The 18,063-nt window shown below is 49.5% G+C and overlaps 1 protein-coding gene across 1 annotated transcript in view; it reads right to left on the bottom strand.

The window, feature by feature from the left end:
* AGBL1 (AGBL carboxypeptidase 1) overlaps positions 1-18,063 on the bottom strand; it is a 387,722-nt gene that overhangs the window by 212,598 nt on the left and 157,061 nt on the right. Inside the window, exon 19 of the mRNA XM_064157083.1 lies at positions 17,413-17,593. Within this exon, the coding sequence (XP_064013153.1) occupies positions 17,413-17,593 (181 nt within the window). The remainder of the gene's footprint in view (positions 1-17,412; positions 17,594-18,063) is intronic.

The following is an 18,063-nucleotide window of genomic DNA, read 5'->3' as shown; positions in this document are numbered from 1 at the left end:
TCCAACCTGGTTAATTCTGTGATTCAACCCTATAGGTACTCAGGTCAGACCCAACAAGGCTCTGAGCAATGGAGTGGAGGATGCCTTTGCTGAGTGCAGGGGGTTTGGACTTGGTGACTTTTTGGAGGTGCCTTCCAACCCAAACCATTCAATGAAGCTCTTTATGTGACATGCAGGTTCTGGAGGCAGGGAACAACTATTCTCCCACTGCCCTCACTCTTGGGATTTGCATGTTCAACCTTTACATGTGCTGATAGTGAGACACTAGGCAGATACATCAACAATCTTTTGCTGTCCCATGCAGGTAGTCCAACAAGTGAAGTGCCTGCTGTGTTTGCAGTCTAATCCAAAGCACCTGTTCTGTGTTCCCCTTAAAACCAGCTGAGCAAAACACAGCTTAACCTTAATCTCCCTCAGCATCTTCTGCTTTGCTTTCAGAGCTTGTGTTACTGCTCTGCTATCATAGCTGTAATCCAGAGCTGCTTTCACAGAATCATAGAATCACAGAATCAGGCAGGGTTGGAAGGGACCACAAGGAGCAGCCAGTTCCAACCCCCCTGCCATGCCCAGGGACACCCTACCCTAGAGCAGGCTGCACACAGCCTCAGCCAGCCTGGCCTCAAACACCTCCAGCCATGGGGCCTCAACCACCTCCCTGGGCAACCCCTGCCAGCCTCTCACCACTCTCCTGCTCAACAACTTCCTCCTCACATCCAGTCTGACTCTCCCCACCTCCAGCTTTGCTCCATTGCCCCCAGTCCTGTCACTCCCTGATAGCCTAAAAATTCCCTCCCCAGCTTTTTTGTAGCCCCCTTCAGATCCTGGAAGGCCACCAGAAGGTCACCTGGGAGCCTCCTCTGCTCCAGCCTGCACAGCCCCAACTCTTTCAGTCTGTGCTCACAGCAGAGCTGCTGCAGCCTCTGAGCATCCTCCTGGCCCTGCTCTGGACACTCTCCAGCATCTCCACAGCCCTCTTGTAATGGGGGCTCCAGAGCTGGATGCAGTACTCCAGGTGGGGTCTCACCAGAGTGGAATAGATGGGGAAAATTACCTCCCTCAACCTGCTGGCCACACTTCTCCTGCTGCAGCCTAACACTATACCCAAGCACAGAATTCACTGCTAGCTCAGCCAGTGTTACAGATTTCTATCATACAGACCAAGATCTATTAGAGGCTCAGATGAGAGACCACCACTTTTTTTTAACATCACTGGAGTAAAGGATTTAAAACCATGCTAGTGCTCTGCAGAAGTGACTGATTAGTGCAATAAACTACATTGCTACATAAGCCTCTTCCCCTGCTCCTTCTCATTTCTAAGTGGTATTAAAATAGTTTATGACCGTTCAGCTGCTCTGCACTTTACATTCTCTTATGTGCCATAAATGTTAGGAGGAAGACAGAAAAATCATCACTTTTTTAATCTCTGACTTTTGTTTTTATGTTAATAATCTTCTGTTACCTAACAGACAACGACTGAAGGGAGCAGCCCTCAAGAAATAAGTTTCCACTAGCATCACCCCTGCTACTGCTGGTGGAAGATACCATGAAGCAGAGCTAGAAGTGGGAAACAAAGTTTGGCCTTAGGGTGTGCTTGGGAGGTTTTGTACTTCCCTCTCTCTTGAAAGGTGAGATCCTGAAGGTTATGGAGAAAAACAGGCAAAGGTGGGGCACAGAGAAGGAAATTCTGCTACCAGAGATGCTCTCATGGGAAGAGTCCTTGCAATCACACCTCGATATTAACCTCCTGAAGTTCAGCAGGAGCAAGAGCAGAGTCTTGCATCTGGGCAGGAATAATACCAGGCACCAGTACGGACTAGAGGTTGTCCTGCTGCAAAGCAGCTCCCATGAGAAAGACCTTGGAGTCCTAGTGACCAGCAAGTTCTCCATGGCACAGCAATGTGCCCTTGTGGCCAAGAGGTGCATTCTCCAACTACTAAAAAAGTACTCCTTAAATCCTTGTCATTTGCAGCAGACAAATGAGAGCAATCCAAAGGTGAATTAGGACTGAGACTATCTTGTTTACTACCACTTTCTGGGTCCTCTTTCCCCAGACATGGAAAAGTCCTAAGAAGCACAGATGTGTTGCAGTTGGCAAAGCCCCTCAGGATCATCAAGTCCAAATGATATCCCTACTCTGCAAGGTCCACCCTAAACCATATCCCCAAGCACCACATCCAAATGACTGACCTCATGGCTCTCTACAACTACCTGCAGGGAGGCTGTAGCCAGGTGGGGTTGGGCTCTGCTGCCAGGCACCCAGCAACAGAACAAGGGGACACAGCCTGAAGCTGTGCCAGGGCAGGTCTAGGCTGGATGTTGTTAGGAAGTTGTTGTCAGAGAGAGTGATTGGCATTGGAATGGGCTGCCCAGGGAGGTGGTGGAGTTACTGTGGCTGGAGGTGTTGCAGCCAAACCTGACTGGGGCACTTAGTGCCATGGTGTGGTTGGTTGGGCAGGGCTGGGTGCTAGGTTGGGCTGGCTGAGCTTGGAGTTCTCTTCCAGCCTGCTTGATTCTATGATTCTATGACTTTTAAACACCTCCAGGGTTGGGGACTCCACCATTTCCCTGGGCAGCCCATTCTAATGCTTGACCACTCTGGCTGGGAAATTTTTTTTCCTAATTTTATCTAGTCTAAACCTAGTCTAAGCCAGGAATGTGGAAGCATTTTATAGAAGAACTTCACAAGGGGCTTTGTCCAACAAGCCACTTCATTCTAAGGACAAATTGCTAAGCTCTGCACAATTCTGATCCTAGAATCAGAGAATCCACCAGGTTGGAAGAGAGTTCCAAGCTCATCCAGTCCAACAGAGCATGGTTCCAGTAGGTGTTACAGTATGAACCACCACCACCCCTATGCAGCAGAGCATGCTCAGAGTCCCATGTGAGCCCCCTCAGGGCTCTGCTGTCACTGAGGTAGGGTCTGTTCAAAAACTAACTTTAGGGTTTTACAGCAAGTACAGAGCCAAGATTCACCATTACTGGATCCCTTTCCCCTCAGTTTCACTCTTTGTTTTCCCTCCCACCTCCTAGGCTATGCAACCTCAGAAACTCACCAGTTTTTCTACCCCTTCAAAACTCAGAGTTACTTTGCAGCATTAAAACTGCACTTTCCTCTCCCCCTCCCCACCTCCCCACCCCTGATTCCTGGCAGAGCTGCCTCTTAGGCTGCAGAAGAGGTTTTGATTTCTCACTCTGTCATTCCAACATTGACTCAATTTTCTGCCTTTCATTTTCTTGATGCTTCTGCAGGACATTTAGGTGGATTTAAAAATTAGGGATGGCAATTTGCTGAAATCACTGGAGCAAAATTTGCCCATGTAATTAGCCCAATTGCATCTGCAATCATATGAGCCACGAGCACAGGTGAACAATTCAACTTCAGCTGGTCCTCCATAGGTACATTTTTGCACAAGCAATTTTGGAGACCCAAGCTTTCAAAGGGAGCTGATTTCTGTGGATAAGTCTCTTCATGCCATTTCTATAAACACCATTTTCAATTGCCAGCCCATTTCTCCAGTCTAAGGCCACATTATAGCTTCTCTCCTATCACAGTACTTCACCAGCTTTTAAGGACTCCTGGATCAGTGCTGGTGCCCCCAGCAGAAGGACACAGAGCTGGTGGAGCAAGTCCAGAGGAGGGCCACAAAGATGGTTCAAGGGCTGCAGCACCTCTGCTATGAGGATAGGCTGAGGGAGCTGGGGGTGTGCAGCTTAGAGAAGAGTACAAGGGACTGAACATGAGGCAGCAGTGTGCCCAGGTGGCCAAGAAGGCCAATGGCATCCTGGCCTGGATCAGGTATAGTGTGGCCAGCAGGACCAGGGAAGTCCTTCTGCCCCTGTGCTCAACACTGGTCAGGGCCACACTTTGAGTGCTGTGTCCAGCTCTGTCCTGAATTGAAGAGAGATGTTGAGGTGCTGGAAGGTGTCCAGAGAAGGGCAGCAAGGCTGGGGAGGGGCCTGGAGCACAGCCCTGTGAGGAGAGGCTGAGGGAGCTGGGGGTGTGCAGCCTGCAGAAGAAGAGACTCAGGGCAGAGCTCATTGCTGTCTACAACTACCTGAAGGGAGGCTGTAGCCAGGTGGGGTTGGGCTCTTCTGCCAGGCAGCCAGCAACAGAACAAGGGGACACAGTGTGAAGTTGTGCCAGGGGAGGTCTAGGCTGGATGTTAGGAGGAAGTTGTTGGCAGAAAGTGATTGGCATTGGAATGGGCTGCCCAGGGAGGTGGTGGAGTCCCCATCCCTGGAGGTGTTTAAGAGCAGGCTGGATGAGGCACTTAATGCCATGGGTTAGTTAATTAGAAGGGTTAGGTGATAGGCTGGACTCAATGAACCTAGAGGCCTTTTCCAACCTGTTTAATTCTGTGATTAGAAGGCATCCTTAGAGCTGCCTTCTAATAGCTGAAGGGATCCTGCAGGAAGAGGCACTTTTCATCAGGGTATCTAGAGATAAGAGAAGGGGGAATGGTTTGAAGGTGAGGCAGATGAGGAAGAAACTGCTCTGCGATGCTGTTAGTATGAATCACAGTTGTTCTGTGATTCTGTTCAGTAGGATAGTGAGGAGACTCTGGAACAGGCTGCCCAGGGAGGCTGTGGATGCCTCCTCCCTGGGGGTGCTCAAGACCAGGCTGGATGAAGCCTTGAGCAGCTGAGCCTAGCTGAGAGGCATCCCTGCCCACGGTGGGGAGTTCGGAGTAGATGATCTCTGAGGTCCTTTCCAACCCAAAGCATTCCAGGATTCTGTGACTGTTATACTTGAAAAACAGATTCCAGAGAGAGAGGAGGAAAAAAGTGAGGGAGAAACAGAGAGATAAATAGAAATGTTAAAGCCCAACATAGCCAAAACACAGAGCTGATCTAACAGAGATTTGTTCTAAAAGCAAACTCCTGGAGAAGCAGCTTTCCACTTGTATAACTTAAGCTCTAAAGGGTTTTATTTATAGGCTTTCAAAAAGAATTTCTGTGCATATTTCACCCCAAATGATGTGTTTTAATACTTAAAAGGGACTGGATGGTCATATAAAACATGAAATGTCACTTGGAACTCCAGGGATGTCCAGTTTTCAGGGCAAAAGAAATAGTGCCTGATTTATTACCCAGTGTAATATAGGAAGGTATATTACAAGAGACAATAACCTTCATTCCCAGGCAATTTCAGCTTTCCAGGTAGAGTGGATATTGCAGAAAAGTATTGGACATTCTTCATGGCATCTATAAAAGTGAAGTTTTTACAGTTTCATTTTGTGGACTCCCCTCTCCCAGTCCCTATGAATAACAGCTCCATCTCTGAATCTGTAGCTTCCAACAGTCATTAACTCTGAGAGCAGACTTGATCTTGGCATAGGCCACCAAAACAGTCCCTTCACTCCTGGAATTAGCTCATCTCCAAAATGCTCAACTTTGGTGCCAGTATTTGATGCCTACCACAACCAAGTGAGAAGTAAAATCCAAGTTCAGTAGTAATTGATATTTCTCAGTGGAGGCTTATCCCTGTGGCCAGCTGGCTCAAGATGTGCAGATGCCTCCTGCAAGCTCCAAGAATCATAGAATCATAGAATCAACCAGGTTGGAAGAGACCTCAAAGATCATCCAGTCCAACCTATCCCCCAGCCCTAGCCAGTCAACTAGACACAGTATCACACAGTATCATCAGGGTTGGAAGAGACCTCACAGATCATCAAGTCCAACCCTTTACCACAGAGCTCAAGGCCAGACCATGGCACCAAGTGCCACGTCCAGTCCTGCCTTGAACAGCCCCAGGGACGGCGACTCCACCACCTCCCCGGGCAGCCCATTCCAGTGTCCAATGACTCTCTCAGGGAAGAACTTTCTCCTCACCTCCAGCCTAAATCTCCCCTGGCACAGCCTGAGGCTGTGTCCTCTCGTTCTGGTGCTGGCCACCTGAGAGAAGAGAGCAACCTCCTCCTGGCCACAACCTCCCCTCAGGTAGTTGTAGACAGCAATAAGGTCTGCCCTGAGCCTCCTCTTCTCCAGGCTAACCAATCCCAGCTCCCTCAGCCTCTCCTCCTAGGGCTGTGCTCAAGGCCTCTCCCCAGCCTCGTCGCCCTTCTCTGGACACACTCAAGCATCTCAATGTCCCTTTTAAACTGGGGGGCCCAGAACTGAACACAGCACTCAAGGTGAGGTCTAACCAGTGCAGAGCACAGGGGCAGAATGACCTCCCTGCTCCTGCTGACCACACCACAGACACCCCAGATTTTTCATGCATTTCTTTGATGCTACTGAGATATCCTTCACAAACCTTCATCAGGTGATTGCAGAAGTCATTGCAAGGGAATGCTTTCCCTAGGCAGGACATAATACTTAAGAAGAGTTGTAAGTACAAAACCCACCCTCCTCCTACAGCCAGGGCTAAGGTGGATGAGGCTGAATTACAGAATCATAGAATGGTTAAAATTGGAAGGAACCCCAAGGATCATCCAGTTCCAACCCTCTGCCATAGTCAGGGACACCTCCCACTAGAGCAGGTCATTGGAGGCCTCATCCAAACTGACCCTGAACACCTCCAGGGAGGTTGCAGAGCACAGATCTTCGATCACATTCTGTGCTTCTGTGCTCCACAGCCTCCCTGGGCAACCTGTGCCAGTGTCTCACCACCCTCACTGCAAACAACTTCTTCCTTACACCCAGTCTCAATCTCCCCTCTACCAGTTTCAACTCATTCCTCCTCTTCCTGTCATTACAACACTCTATCAATAGTCCCTCCCCAGCCCTCCTGTAGCCCCTTTCAGATCCTGGAAGGCCACTCCAAGGTCTCCTCAAAGCCTTCTCTTATCCAGGCTGCAGAGTCCCAACTCTCTCAGCCTGTCCTCACAGCAGAGCTGCTGCAGCCCTCTCACCATCTTGGTGGCCTCCTCTGGACTGGCTCCAACACTTCCATGTCCTGCTTGTGCTGGGGGCTCCAGAACTGCACACTGAATGAGAGCCAGCAGCCCAGAATGCTTTTGATTCTTCCCAGTCCTACCTCATAGGCAGTGCCACTAATGCACCAAAGCCCCTAACAAGGGACCAGCTGCTCTTCTCCTGTCTCTACACAGAGCCTAGCACAGACACAATTGTTATGGGAATAATACAGCATGAAGGGGATTCAAATAAGCATAATAACAAACAAAAGGGATAATGGTAGACAATCAAGCTAACAGGAATAATACTATAATTCAATCATCTCATTAACTCTCCTAAAAGCTAGCTTTGTGCACCAGTCTCCTGGCTCCTGAAACGTCTTCAGAGGAGAGCACACACATCTGATTAGGAACACCCATCATCAGTCAGGAGAGCAGACACCACCACAGCACAAACCCATTCCTTTGCCAGCCTGAGGAACATCATGTTCATATCTAATATTCATGCTCACTTGAAAATGGAGTGCTGCTCTGAAATGAAATCATTTCGAGGCTAAAAGCTGAAGCCTTTAGCAGTCCTAAAGAGTGCTGCCCCCGAGGCCACAGCCAGTGATTGCTGGAGTGACAGGGCCCAGGTGACCTCACATCAGCAGCATAGATTGGGTCTGAAAGAGCCCAGGGAGATGCACTCAACTCCTGGGGTACCTTCACTGTTGAAGAGCCTTTAGAAGACAGCACAGGCTTCTGCAAAGGTAAGACTGATGGAAGAGGGGCCAAGGCATTAGATCTCTTCAGTTCCCTAAACCAGCCATTAACTAATTAGTTTTCATGGCCATTTAGAAGACAGAGGGCACAATAATCTCTGCTCTGCTGGAGAGCAGCAACAACGGGCAACTTCCACCAGAAACCAAGCAAACAGGAGGGTGTGTTCCTGGGCCAGTCTGAGGCTAGCTGGAATATTTTAGTGAGAGAAATTAGATGATAGGCTGTGAAAAGTAAACAGTGGTGATGTCTGCTGCACTCATAGGCTTGCTGAGATGGGTAAAAACAAGAACAGAAACGTAGGTGAGACAGTCAGTGTGTGTCTCTGGAAGCCTGTGCTTTTCTCCATGGGCTGCTTTCTGTGTAATTCATTCTGCTTCTAAACCCCCCTTGCTGACCTTCCAAACTCACCTTGCATGTAAGGCAGACTCTGGGATAAGGTAGAAGGGTGGAAAGAAGGTGGAAGGGTGGTTGGGAGCCCCTCCTGGGCACTCTGGTTTCTGGGAGGGCTGCTGTGTTTCTGCACTACTTTTAACTCGTTTGTTTCTATGTGTAGCTGTACATATATTGTAACTCTCTGCTTGTACATTGTGCTAAGCTGTGAATATAAAGCTTCATTCCATAACCTCCAGCCAGCTGAGCCTACTCTGGGTGATTGGACAGAGCTGGGTGCTAGGTTAGACTGGATGAGCTTGGATGTCTCTTCCAACCTGCTTGATTCTATGATTCTATGTGTTTCTATGCTTTCATAAGAGTGGGGGGCAGGTAACTCCCAAACCATCACAGGTCCCAGGCTTCAGAGCTTAACAAAGCCTGGAACATGCCCATACCAGGCTATTGCTGCCTCCTTTCTATTCTCTACCCAGGCACACAGAACTACCTGAAGGAAGGTTGTAGCCAGGTGGGGTTGGTCTCTTCTGCCAGGCACCCAGCAACAGAACAAGGAGACACAGTCTCAAGCTGTGCCAGGGCAGGTCTAGGCTGGATGTCAGGAGGAAGTTGTTGGCAGAGAGAGTGATTGGCATTGGAATGGGCTGCCCAGGGAGGTGGTGGAGTTGCTGTGCCTGGAGGTGTTCAAGGAAAGCCTGGATGGGGCACTTAGTGCCATGGTCTGGTTGGCTGGATAGGGCTGGGTGCTAGGTTGGGCTGGATGACCTTGGAGGTCTCGTCCAACCTGCTTGATTCTATGACTCTATGACAGCAGTGCAGTTCCCTGGGCAGTCTGTCAGAAGCTAGCAGTTGTGTTGGACTGTTAGTAAGCTGGACACTGAGACAGGCAGTTATAATGCAACAAATTGAGCATACTCTCCAGTCCCAAATCCTGGAAGCACATGGGATAGGCTGGAAGATAAAAAGGAATCACAGAGAAGCACCAAAATTTTAGCTAATCACCTGCTGGGAAACAAAAAAGCACCAAGCAATAAAAGCCAACCACTGACCCCAGGCTGGTGCTGAAGTTCCACAGACAACCATATCGCACGAGCTCCTGTTTTGGAGCCTCAGCCACACAATAAATTAGGTGAGGGTGTTAGAACAACAGCTGGCTGCTAATTAGTCACAGACCCCCCCCACCCCCCTCAGCAGGGTAGCAACCAAGTGGCAGAGAACATCTCAAGTAAATTAAATTGATAAAAAATTCCTGCTGCAATCACTCCCCCGATAGACCTTTCCTTCATCTCCCCTCTCGGCTTGTTATTTATTGTAATTACTTTAGTAATAAGATTTGTTTCCTTGTTATTATATATATTACCATGCAGGGCAACAACAACAACAAAATAATGGCTGGGAAGAGTTATGGAGCTTATTTATCTCCTTGGCTGTTATTGGGCCACTGGGTGGAGAAGGAGATGAGGAGGTGGGGGCCTGGGAAAAGCAGTAAATAGAAGAGAAAGAATATTCCTGGGGAGCAGAGATGTACATGGGCATATTTACCAAAGAGGAAACACTGACAATGAGTGAGTAAACCTAATAACTCAGGGGGCCCAGCAGCTCTGGCTGATAAAGGAAGGAATAAACAATGCTGCACTGGAAGCGCTGTCAGAAGGGAGAGGCCTGGGGTGAAGCTGCCTGCAGATGGATGTTTATCACAGAGGGAGAGTTAAGGATGGGCTGTCACAGAGGGAGAGCCAAGGATCATAGAATCAGACAGGTTGGAAAAGAGCTCCAAGCTCAGCCAGTCAAACCTAGCACCCAGCTATGGCCAAGCAGCCAGACCATGGCACTAAGTGCCCCAGCCAGGCTTGGCTTCAACACCTCCAGCCACAGCCACTCCACCACCTCCCTGGGCAGCCCATTCCAATGCCAATCACTCTCTCTGACAACAACTTCTTCCTAACATCCAGCCTAGACCTGCCCTGGCACAGCTTCAGGCTGTGTCCCCTTCTTCTGGTGCTGGGTGCCTGGCAGCAGAGCCCAACCCCACCTGGCTACAGCCTCCCTGCAGGTAGCTGCAGACAGCAATGAGCTCTGCCCTGAGCCTCCTCTGCTGCAGGCTGCACACCCCCAGCTCCCTCAGCCTCTCCTCACAGGGCTGTGCTCCAGGCCCCTCCCCAGCCTTGCTGCCCTTCTCCAAACACCTTCCAGCACCTCAACATCTCTCTTGAATTCAGGAGCCCACAACTGGACACAGTACTCAAGGTGTGGGCTTGGGTGAAACTGGTGCACCTTCCACAGCATGCAAAGGTACTCAGAGAAGAGCACAGTGCAGAGCCAGATCCAGTTCTGGCTACAGCAGGGAACAGCCTGCAGAGTTGAGAGATGAGGAAGATGGCAGCTCATGGTATATGGAATCACAGGATGGTTTGGGTTGGAAAAGCCCTTTAAGATCGTTGAGTCCAATCATTCTCTCCCTGCATGTCCCTCAGCACCATGTCTCTGTCTCTTTTAGACACTCCCAGGGATGGAGATTCAACCACCAAACTGGGGAGCCTGTTCCAATCTTTGAGAACCATTTCAGTGGTTTCTTCTAATGTCCAACATAAACCTCCCCTGGAACAATCTCAGGCCATTTCCTCTTGTCCTATCACTTGTTACTAGGGAGAAGAGACTGACACCCACCTGGCTCCAGCCTCATTTCAGGGAGTTGTAGAGCAATGAAGTCTCCCTTCAGTCTCCTTTTCAGGCTGAACAAGCCTGATTCCTTCAGCTGTTCCTCACCAGACCTGTGCTCCTGTCCTCTGCCTGACAAGAGGTTGGAGTGAGGTGCAGGTCAGCGTTCTCCTAAGTAACAAGTGACAGGAAAAGACAAAGTGACAGGGGAGGTTTAGGTGGGATATTAGGAAAGATTTGCTCACTGACAGGGCTGCCAAGTGCTGGAACAGGCTGCCCAGGAAGCGGTGGAGTCACCACCTCTAGAGATGTTTAAAAGATGTGTGAGTGTGGTGCTGAGGGACACAGCTTAGTGGTGACCTGGGTTAACAGCTCAATGATCTTAAAAGGTCTCTTCCAATAGAAACAACCCTGATTTTAAAAAGGTAAATTCCTCTTCCAGCCTTCCCACATCTCTGCACTATCCTTAGGGAAGCACATCATAGATTAGCTGGTCTGGAGAGAGCCTTTGGAGTGTTTCTGCAGAGTGCATGGCAACAATTTAGTTATGCAAGCTACATTCTGAGAATTAAACTCCTCCTCAAGCCTCTGACCACAGGAAGAAATAAAGTGAAGGAGGGGGAGGACAAGAGGGATGTCTGCAGTTGTACAGATTTGTGTGACATCACCTCAATATCTAATCCTTGAGGATGCAGGTCTGGATCATAGACCCATTCTTTAGCCTGGCCATTAGCTTTTTTTTTTTCCCTGTGCCTGATCAGTTCTGCCTCTTATTGTTTGGAGAGCACAATGTCTCAGTGAAAGAGAGTAAGCATCAATAGCAAGAGAGAAAAAAAACCCACATAGAAAAATACTGTGTTTGGGGTGAAGAGAGAAATGTGCTCCTGCTCCTCCTCCATAAAACAAAGGCCCAAGTTCCCAGGACTAAGTGGGAGCATACCCAGTGTATGTTGAGAGCATGCAAAGGGCACCTGTTCTAGAAAGGATTTTAGTGGACATTTCTATCCCTCCATTCCAGCTTTTCACTTCTGGACTGAGGAGGTAATGAAGACAGAGCCATAAATAGAGCAGGGTAGAATAAACAGATTAAATTAAGTGGGAGTGAATATCAATGGAGAGGCAAGGAACCCATCACCTCACCTGCCTTACTTCTGAGCAGCAGAAAAGCTTACTCAGCCCCTGCTGTGGGAGGGCAGGCACAGGAGGGAGCAGATAAAGCATAGACCATGGCTACAATCCAAACTGCAGATGAGTATTTCCTCTTCATAACTGCTACTATGGTTACTCCATGGCTTTGAAGAAATCATGCAGCTTCAAAAGAAACCCATCTTCCTTTACCAAGGAGACACTCACCAGCTCCCATCTCACAGAATCACAGAATGTCTGGGCTTGGAAGGGACCTCCAGAGATGGAGGCAACCCCCACCCCCCCCCCCAAAGCAGGATCACATAGGGCAGGCCACAATGGAACATGTCCAAGTGGGTTTTGAAAGTCTTCAGGGAAGGAGACTTTCAACCTCCACAGATTGGTTCAATTCATTTATAAAATGCATCAAGGTTTGGTTTTTTTTTTAATGAAAAGCTTCTTTGATTCAGCAGAAGGCAGAGGAGAGTGAGAGAAAATAAAGTGAGGGTAAAGGAAAAGGAAGAAGGTAGCAAGGTAGGAGTGAGACAGGAACTGAGAGCTGTGGTGTTTGCCACCCAGGCAATCTGTCAGTGGCACAAGAATACCTGAACACTTCTTGCTTGATCAATGGTCTTGCAAGGCCAATCATTTTTAACTCAACACTTCTGGGAAATGGGGAGGAGGGGGAAACCCTCATCAAAGAGGCACAGTTGGCAAACATCGAGTGCTGCTAGAATTTGGCATCGTTTATTCCTGCTGTTTATGGTGGTATAAATTAGGTTGTACTGATAGGATTAATAATCCTACATTTAGGTGTAATAAACAGCAATATTTATCTACAGAAGTCCAGCCAAGACCACAAAGTGCTGCCTACCATGTAGTGACTGTGAGTAGATGTGTGGCAGTGCCAGGCGTGGGTGAGGATAGCTCACAGGTCCGAGCAGATGCTGGGGAACAACTGTGTGAGCAGGCTGCTGACAGGAGGGTACACAGCAGGGACACTTGAGTCACAGCATGGCAGGGGCTGGAAGGGACTTCAAAAGCTCATCCAGTCCAACCCCCCTGTCAGAGCAGGGTCACCCAGAGCAGATCACACAGGAACACATCCAGGCAGGCTTTGAATATCTCCAGAGAGGGAGTCTCCACAACCCCCCATGGCAGCCTGTGCCAGGGCTCTGTCACCCTCACAATGAAAACATTCCTCCTCATCTTTCCACGAAACCTCCTATGGTTCAGCTTCCACCCATTGCCCCTTGTCCTGTCCCTGGGCATCACCCAGCAGAGCCTGGCTCCAGCCTCCTGCCACTCACCTTTACATCTTTATAAACACTGACGAGGTCACCTCTGCCAGCAGCACAGCCCCAGCTCCCTCAGGCTCTGCTCCTAACAGAGCTGTTCCATTCCCTTTGGCATCTTTGTGGCTCTATGCTGGACTCTCTCCAGCAGTTCTATGTCCCTCTTGAACTTGGAGGCCAGAACTGGACACAGTACTCTAGATGTGGCCTCCCCAGGGCAGAGTAGAGGGGCAGGAGAACATCTCTCGACCTGAAGACAGTCTGTGAGCACATCACGAGTTCAAGTGCAGCTGCACAGGCAGATTCTCAAGCAGTGACAGAAGTGCAAGGGAAGGTGGAGAGCTGCTTCCCAGCTCAGCCACGCTCTGCCAGAGCATAATCACATTACTGCAATCCTATCTGTGTTAGAGGAACACTCTCCACATGTAACTTTCAGATCACATTAACCAAAGCAAATAGCAAGGCCCTGATCATCTTTGTTGCTGTGTGCAAGCTCCAAAAGTGTGATGATTTGGTACCCTGCTGGGATGAGCATCTTCTGCTGAGCTGTGCCTGCAGCAGGGAAAGGGACGCAGCTGGGCTGCTGGAAAAAAAGCTTTGTAACCACACACTGGCATTTGTCTCTGTGGCTTATGCACACACCAGCACACAGGGCTGGGGAGCAGGCAGAGGAAGGAGAGTCAAAGAACTGCCAACAAAGAAAGAGAAACCAGTTCTTTCTTAAATAAAGATACTGAGATGCCAAGATGAAAGCAGAGGCAGTGAAACAGAAGGAATCTTTGTTTCCCAGCGAGAGAGAAGATCTCTGCTTACCACACCTAGATGTTCCCAGTGGCAAGAAGGCAGGGCCAAGATACTTGTTGGCTTGGTTAGTGGATTTGATGTATTCAGTATGTCCAGCCCTCGTGGGGGGAAGGTGTGAGAGCACAGCAACTTGTCTAAGCTGAGAACAGAACAGTTGGGATGCTGGCAGAGGAAACACCAGACACTCTAGCAGCCTGCTCGGCAATGCCTGGTGGGACTTCCACAAAAGGGATTGTGAGTCCCAGGGTATGCAAACTGCTTCATGAAATGAGTTGTAAAATAGATTCTACAGATGCAAGAAATACTTAGCAAGTATCTTCTTACAAGTGCTGTGGTTGACAATGGGCTACAGACCAGCTCCTGCAGAAAGCAGCTTCCCTCTCAACATTAAAGCCAACAGAGTCTGCTACAGCGTTTTAAACCTGGACAAGGTGGAACACCAAGTAGCCAAATAAATCTGCATGTGCACTTGGAGACACTAAGGGCCTGAAAGATGTTTTCCTTCTCCAATCTGTGTGATTATCTTCAGCAGACCACCACTAAACCTGAGGCTCAGAACAAAAGGGTTTCTTGCAGTGTAGAAGGATCCAAGACTGCTAAGAAAGGACATGAGAAGAAACAAGGAGAATGTGAGGGCCACAGGAGGCTTCAGGGCATAAATATGTTTAAAAGCATAAAGAAGTAGTTCCCTCCCTGCCCCAGGACCCATAACAGAACTATGGCCAAGTCCCTGCTCCCCTGCTCCTGTCCCATCTGCCAGGCACACTAAACTTCAACTCTCACCAGATTTAACTGCAGTTTAAGCTCATCTGCACCGGGGAAGGCAAAACACCTTCCCCTGTGACACCAGCTCAGGCAGTGCACTTCATCCAGGTGTCACCAAGAGCCATGTCCTGCCTCCTGAGGCCTCCTTCTCTTCTACACTCACTCCTGACAGCTGGAGAAAAAAGGTCAGACATTCCCTCCAGCCCTCCATCTGCTGGAAACTTTAATTAAGTGCAGCGAAAGGGGAAAAAAAGAAAGCAGGGGAAAAGCCACAACCTTTCCTTCTCGCTTCTGCTGTCTGGAAGGATCAAGGAAGCATTTAGTGCCAGCAGAGGCTTCATACACTCTGGGGCAGTATCCAGCTGCCCTGAATGGTCCTCCCAAACTTAGTCTTGGGGAGTGTAGCAGCACAAAAGCTATGACTGTTTGTAGGTGCAGTCTAGAGACTGGCAGAGAAGCCCAAGCTGCTCTCTGCAGAACATCTCACTCCAAGCTGGAATGAATTAGATCAGAACCCAGCTCAGGTCACTTGTTGCTCAGGATTGCTCCTCTGCTTCTTCTGCAGCATTTGATCTGTACAACCTGACACAAAAGCAGATGGAAGAATCATAGAATCACAGAATGTCAGGGGCTGGAAGCAACCTCAGAAGATCACCTGGTCCAGCCCCTCTGCCAGAGCAGCATCACCCAGAGCAGATCACACAGGAGCACATCCAGACAGTTCTTGAATATACCCAGAGAGGGAGACTCCACAACTCCCCTGGGCAGCCTGTTCCAGTGCTCTGTCACCCTCACAGGGAAAAAAATTCTTCCTCAGGTTCACATGGAACCTTCTGTGGCTCAATTCCCACCCACTGCCCCTTGTGCTGTCCCTGGGCATCACCCAGCAGAGCCTGGCTCCAGCCTCCTGCCACTCATCTTTACAAACACTGATGAGGTCACCCCTTAGTCTTCTCCTCACCAAGCCCCAGCTCCCTCAGGCTCTCCTCACAAGGAAGATGTCGAACGAACTTCCTTAATCATCTTTGTGTCTCTGTACTGGGCCCTCTCAAGCAGCTCCATGTACTGAGTGCCCCAGAACTGGACACAGTACTCCAGATGAGTCCTCACCAGGGCAAAGTAGAGGGGAAGGAGAACCTCTCTCGACCTACAAATTCAAAATCCAAACCTGTTCCTCCACTCTCTGCTGCATGTTTCAGGGCCCATCTAAGCCCAGCTTCAAGATTTGTTGCACACTGCATTGCAATGAGCCAGGGGATGCAGCTACAGCCCAAACCTGCAATGCCTACTCCTCAGAACAGCAAATTTACCATCTCCCTGTGGGATATGACCCATCATGTCCTGCATCAGAGCCAAGGCTGCCAGTTATTAACCTAGAGTCACTCCACAAACACACAATGAAGTGAGCAAACTCCATCATCTCCAGAGACACTTGAGGTTTTTCCTAGCAAAGTACAAGTCTGCCTCATCTTAGTGCACTCTGCAAAAGCCTTCAAAAGGAACTCCTCTTGCACTGGCTGCACAGTAATATTTATTTCATGTTAACATATTAGGAGCAGAGTTGTATTTTCTCCACTCACATGCAGTGAGAAGGCAGGTAAGTTGTCGTGGGTGGGCAGGGATGGTGTAAAGGCAAAGAATGCAAAAGAGAATCAGTATTTTCCAGGCTCAGGTTCAGTATCTCTTAGGAAACGTGGGAGGGAAGATTGAAAAGGAGGTGGGAGAAGGAGGGAGCTTTACTATGTGGAAATATTTCCATGAAAAAGTGAAAATTGAATAGATCCTTACTCATCTTTCCCTCCACTAGGCTACACAAAGCATTCATTAGAGCCAGCTACTCCCAAGCATATCTGCCTTGCAGGTGAAGCCTGCCCTGCTGCTGGAGCCTCCATTTATCAAGAGAGATCCTTTTCTCTGGCACCACTAATACTCCATGCAGGCATTTAAGAGATCATATCAGAGAATCATAGAATCAAACAGGTAGGAAAAGACCTCCAAGCTCAGCCAGTCCAACCTAGCACCCAGCCCTGGCCAATCGACCAGCCCATGGCAACAAATGCCTCATCAAGGCTTTGCTTGAACACCTCCAGGGACAGCGACTCCACCACCTCCATGGGCAGCCTCTCCTCACAGGGCTCTGCTCCAGGCCCCTCCCCAGCCTTGCTGCCCTTCTCTCAACACCTTCCAGCACCTCAACATCTCTCTTGAATTCAGGAGCCCACAACTGGACACAGCACTCCAGGGGTGGCCTGAGCAGTGCTGAGCACAGGGGCAGAAGAACCTCCCTTGTCCTGCTGCCCACACTGCTCCTGAGCCAGCCCAGGATGCCATTGGCTCTGCTGCCCACCTGGGCACACTGCTGCCTCATCTGCAGCTCCTCTCTCCCAGCACCCCCAGCTCCCTCTCTGCCTGTCTTCCTCTCCAGCCACTCTGTCCCCAGCCTTTAGTGCTGCTTGGGGTTGTTGTGGCCAAAGTGCAGAACCCTGCACATGGCCTTGTTCAATCTCATCCCATTGGCCTCTGCCCACCCATCCAGCCTGGCCAGGTCCCTCTGCAGGGCTCTGCTACCCTCCAACAGAACCACACACCTCTGACAAATGCATGACACTCTGCTGGATCTTAGGCTCACATTTTGCATACAGAATGAATAAAACAAGAGACAAAGGGAATTCTGCTCACCCAAACCATGGAGCACAAGGTGCAGAGGGGAAAGCAGAGCCAGCAAAACCCAGGAAGAAGAACAGCTCACAACTCACTTGCCATTGATGACTCCGTCAGGATTCAGCATGGGGATAATCTTGAAAATGAAACACTTCCGTAGGAGGTCAGCAATGGGATCAGTGCTCACCAGGAACTCCAGGGTGCCCTTCATCACCCAGCTGGCATTGCTCTCCCCAGGGTGAACACGAGCCATCAGGAACACGTAGGGACGACTGCCTGCAAAACAGAGCAAAACCAACTCAAAATCTAGCTGGGACTTCTCTTTGAGCAACACAGAATCATAGAATGGTTTAGGCTGGAAGGGACCTCAAAGAGCATCCAGTTCCAACCTCCCCTGCCATAGGCAGGGACACCTCCCACTAGAAGAAGGCCTCATTCAACCTGGTCCTGAACACCTCCAGGGAGGTTGTGGAGCACCCTAACCCTAACTCCACAGCCTCCCTGGGCAACCTGTGCCAGTGTCTCACCACCCTCACTGCAAAGAACCTCAAAGATCACATTCGGTGCTTCTGTGCTCCACAACCTCCTCAGGCAACCTGTGCCAGTGTCTTACCACCCTCACTGCAACCAACTTCTTCCTAACATCCAGTTTCAATCTCCCCTCTGCCACTTCAAACCCATTCCTCCTCATCCTGTCATTACAACACTTTATCAACAGTCCCTCCCCAGCCCTCCTATAGTCCCCT

Source organism: Pogoniulus pusillus, chromosome 17, assembly GCF_015220805.1.
Source record: "Pogoniulus pusillus isolate bPogPus1 chromosome 17, bPogPus1.pri, whole genome shotgun sequence".
NCBI classification, from domain to species: Eukaryota; Metazoa; Chordata; class Aves; order Piciformes; family Lybiidae; genus Pogoniulus; species Pogoniulus pusillus.
This window is presented reverse-complemented; position numbering and strand designations above follow the sequence as displayed.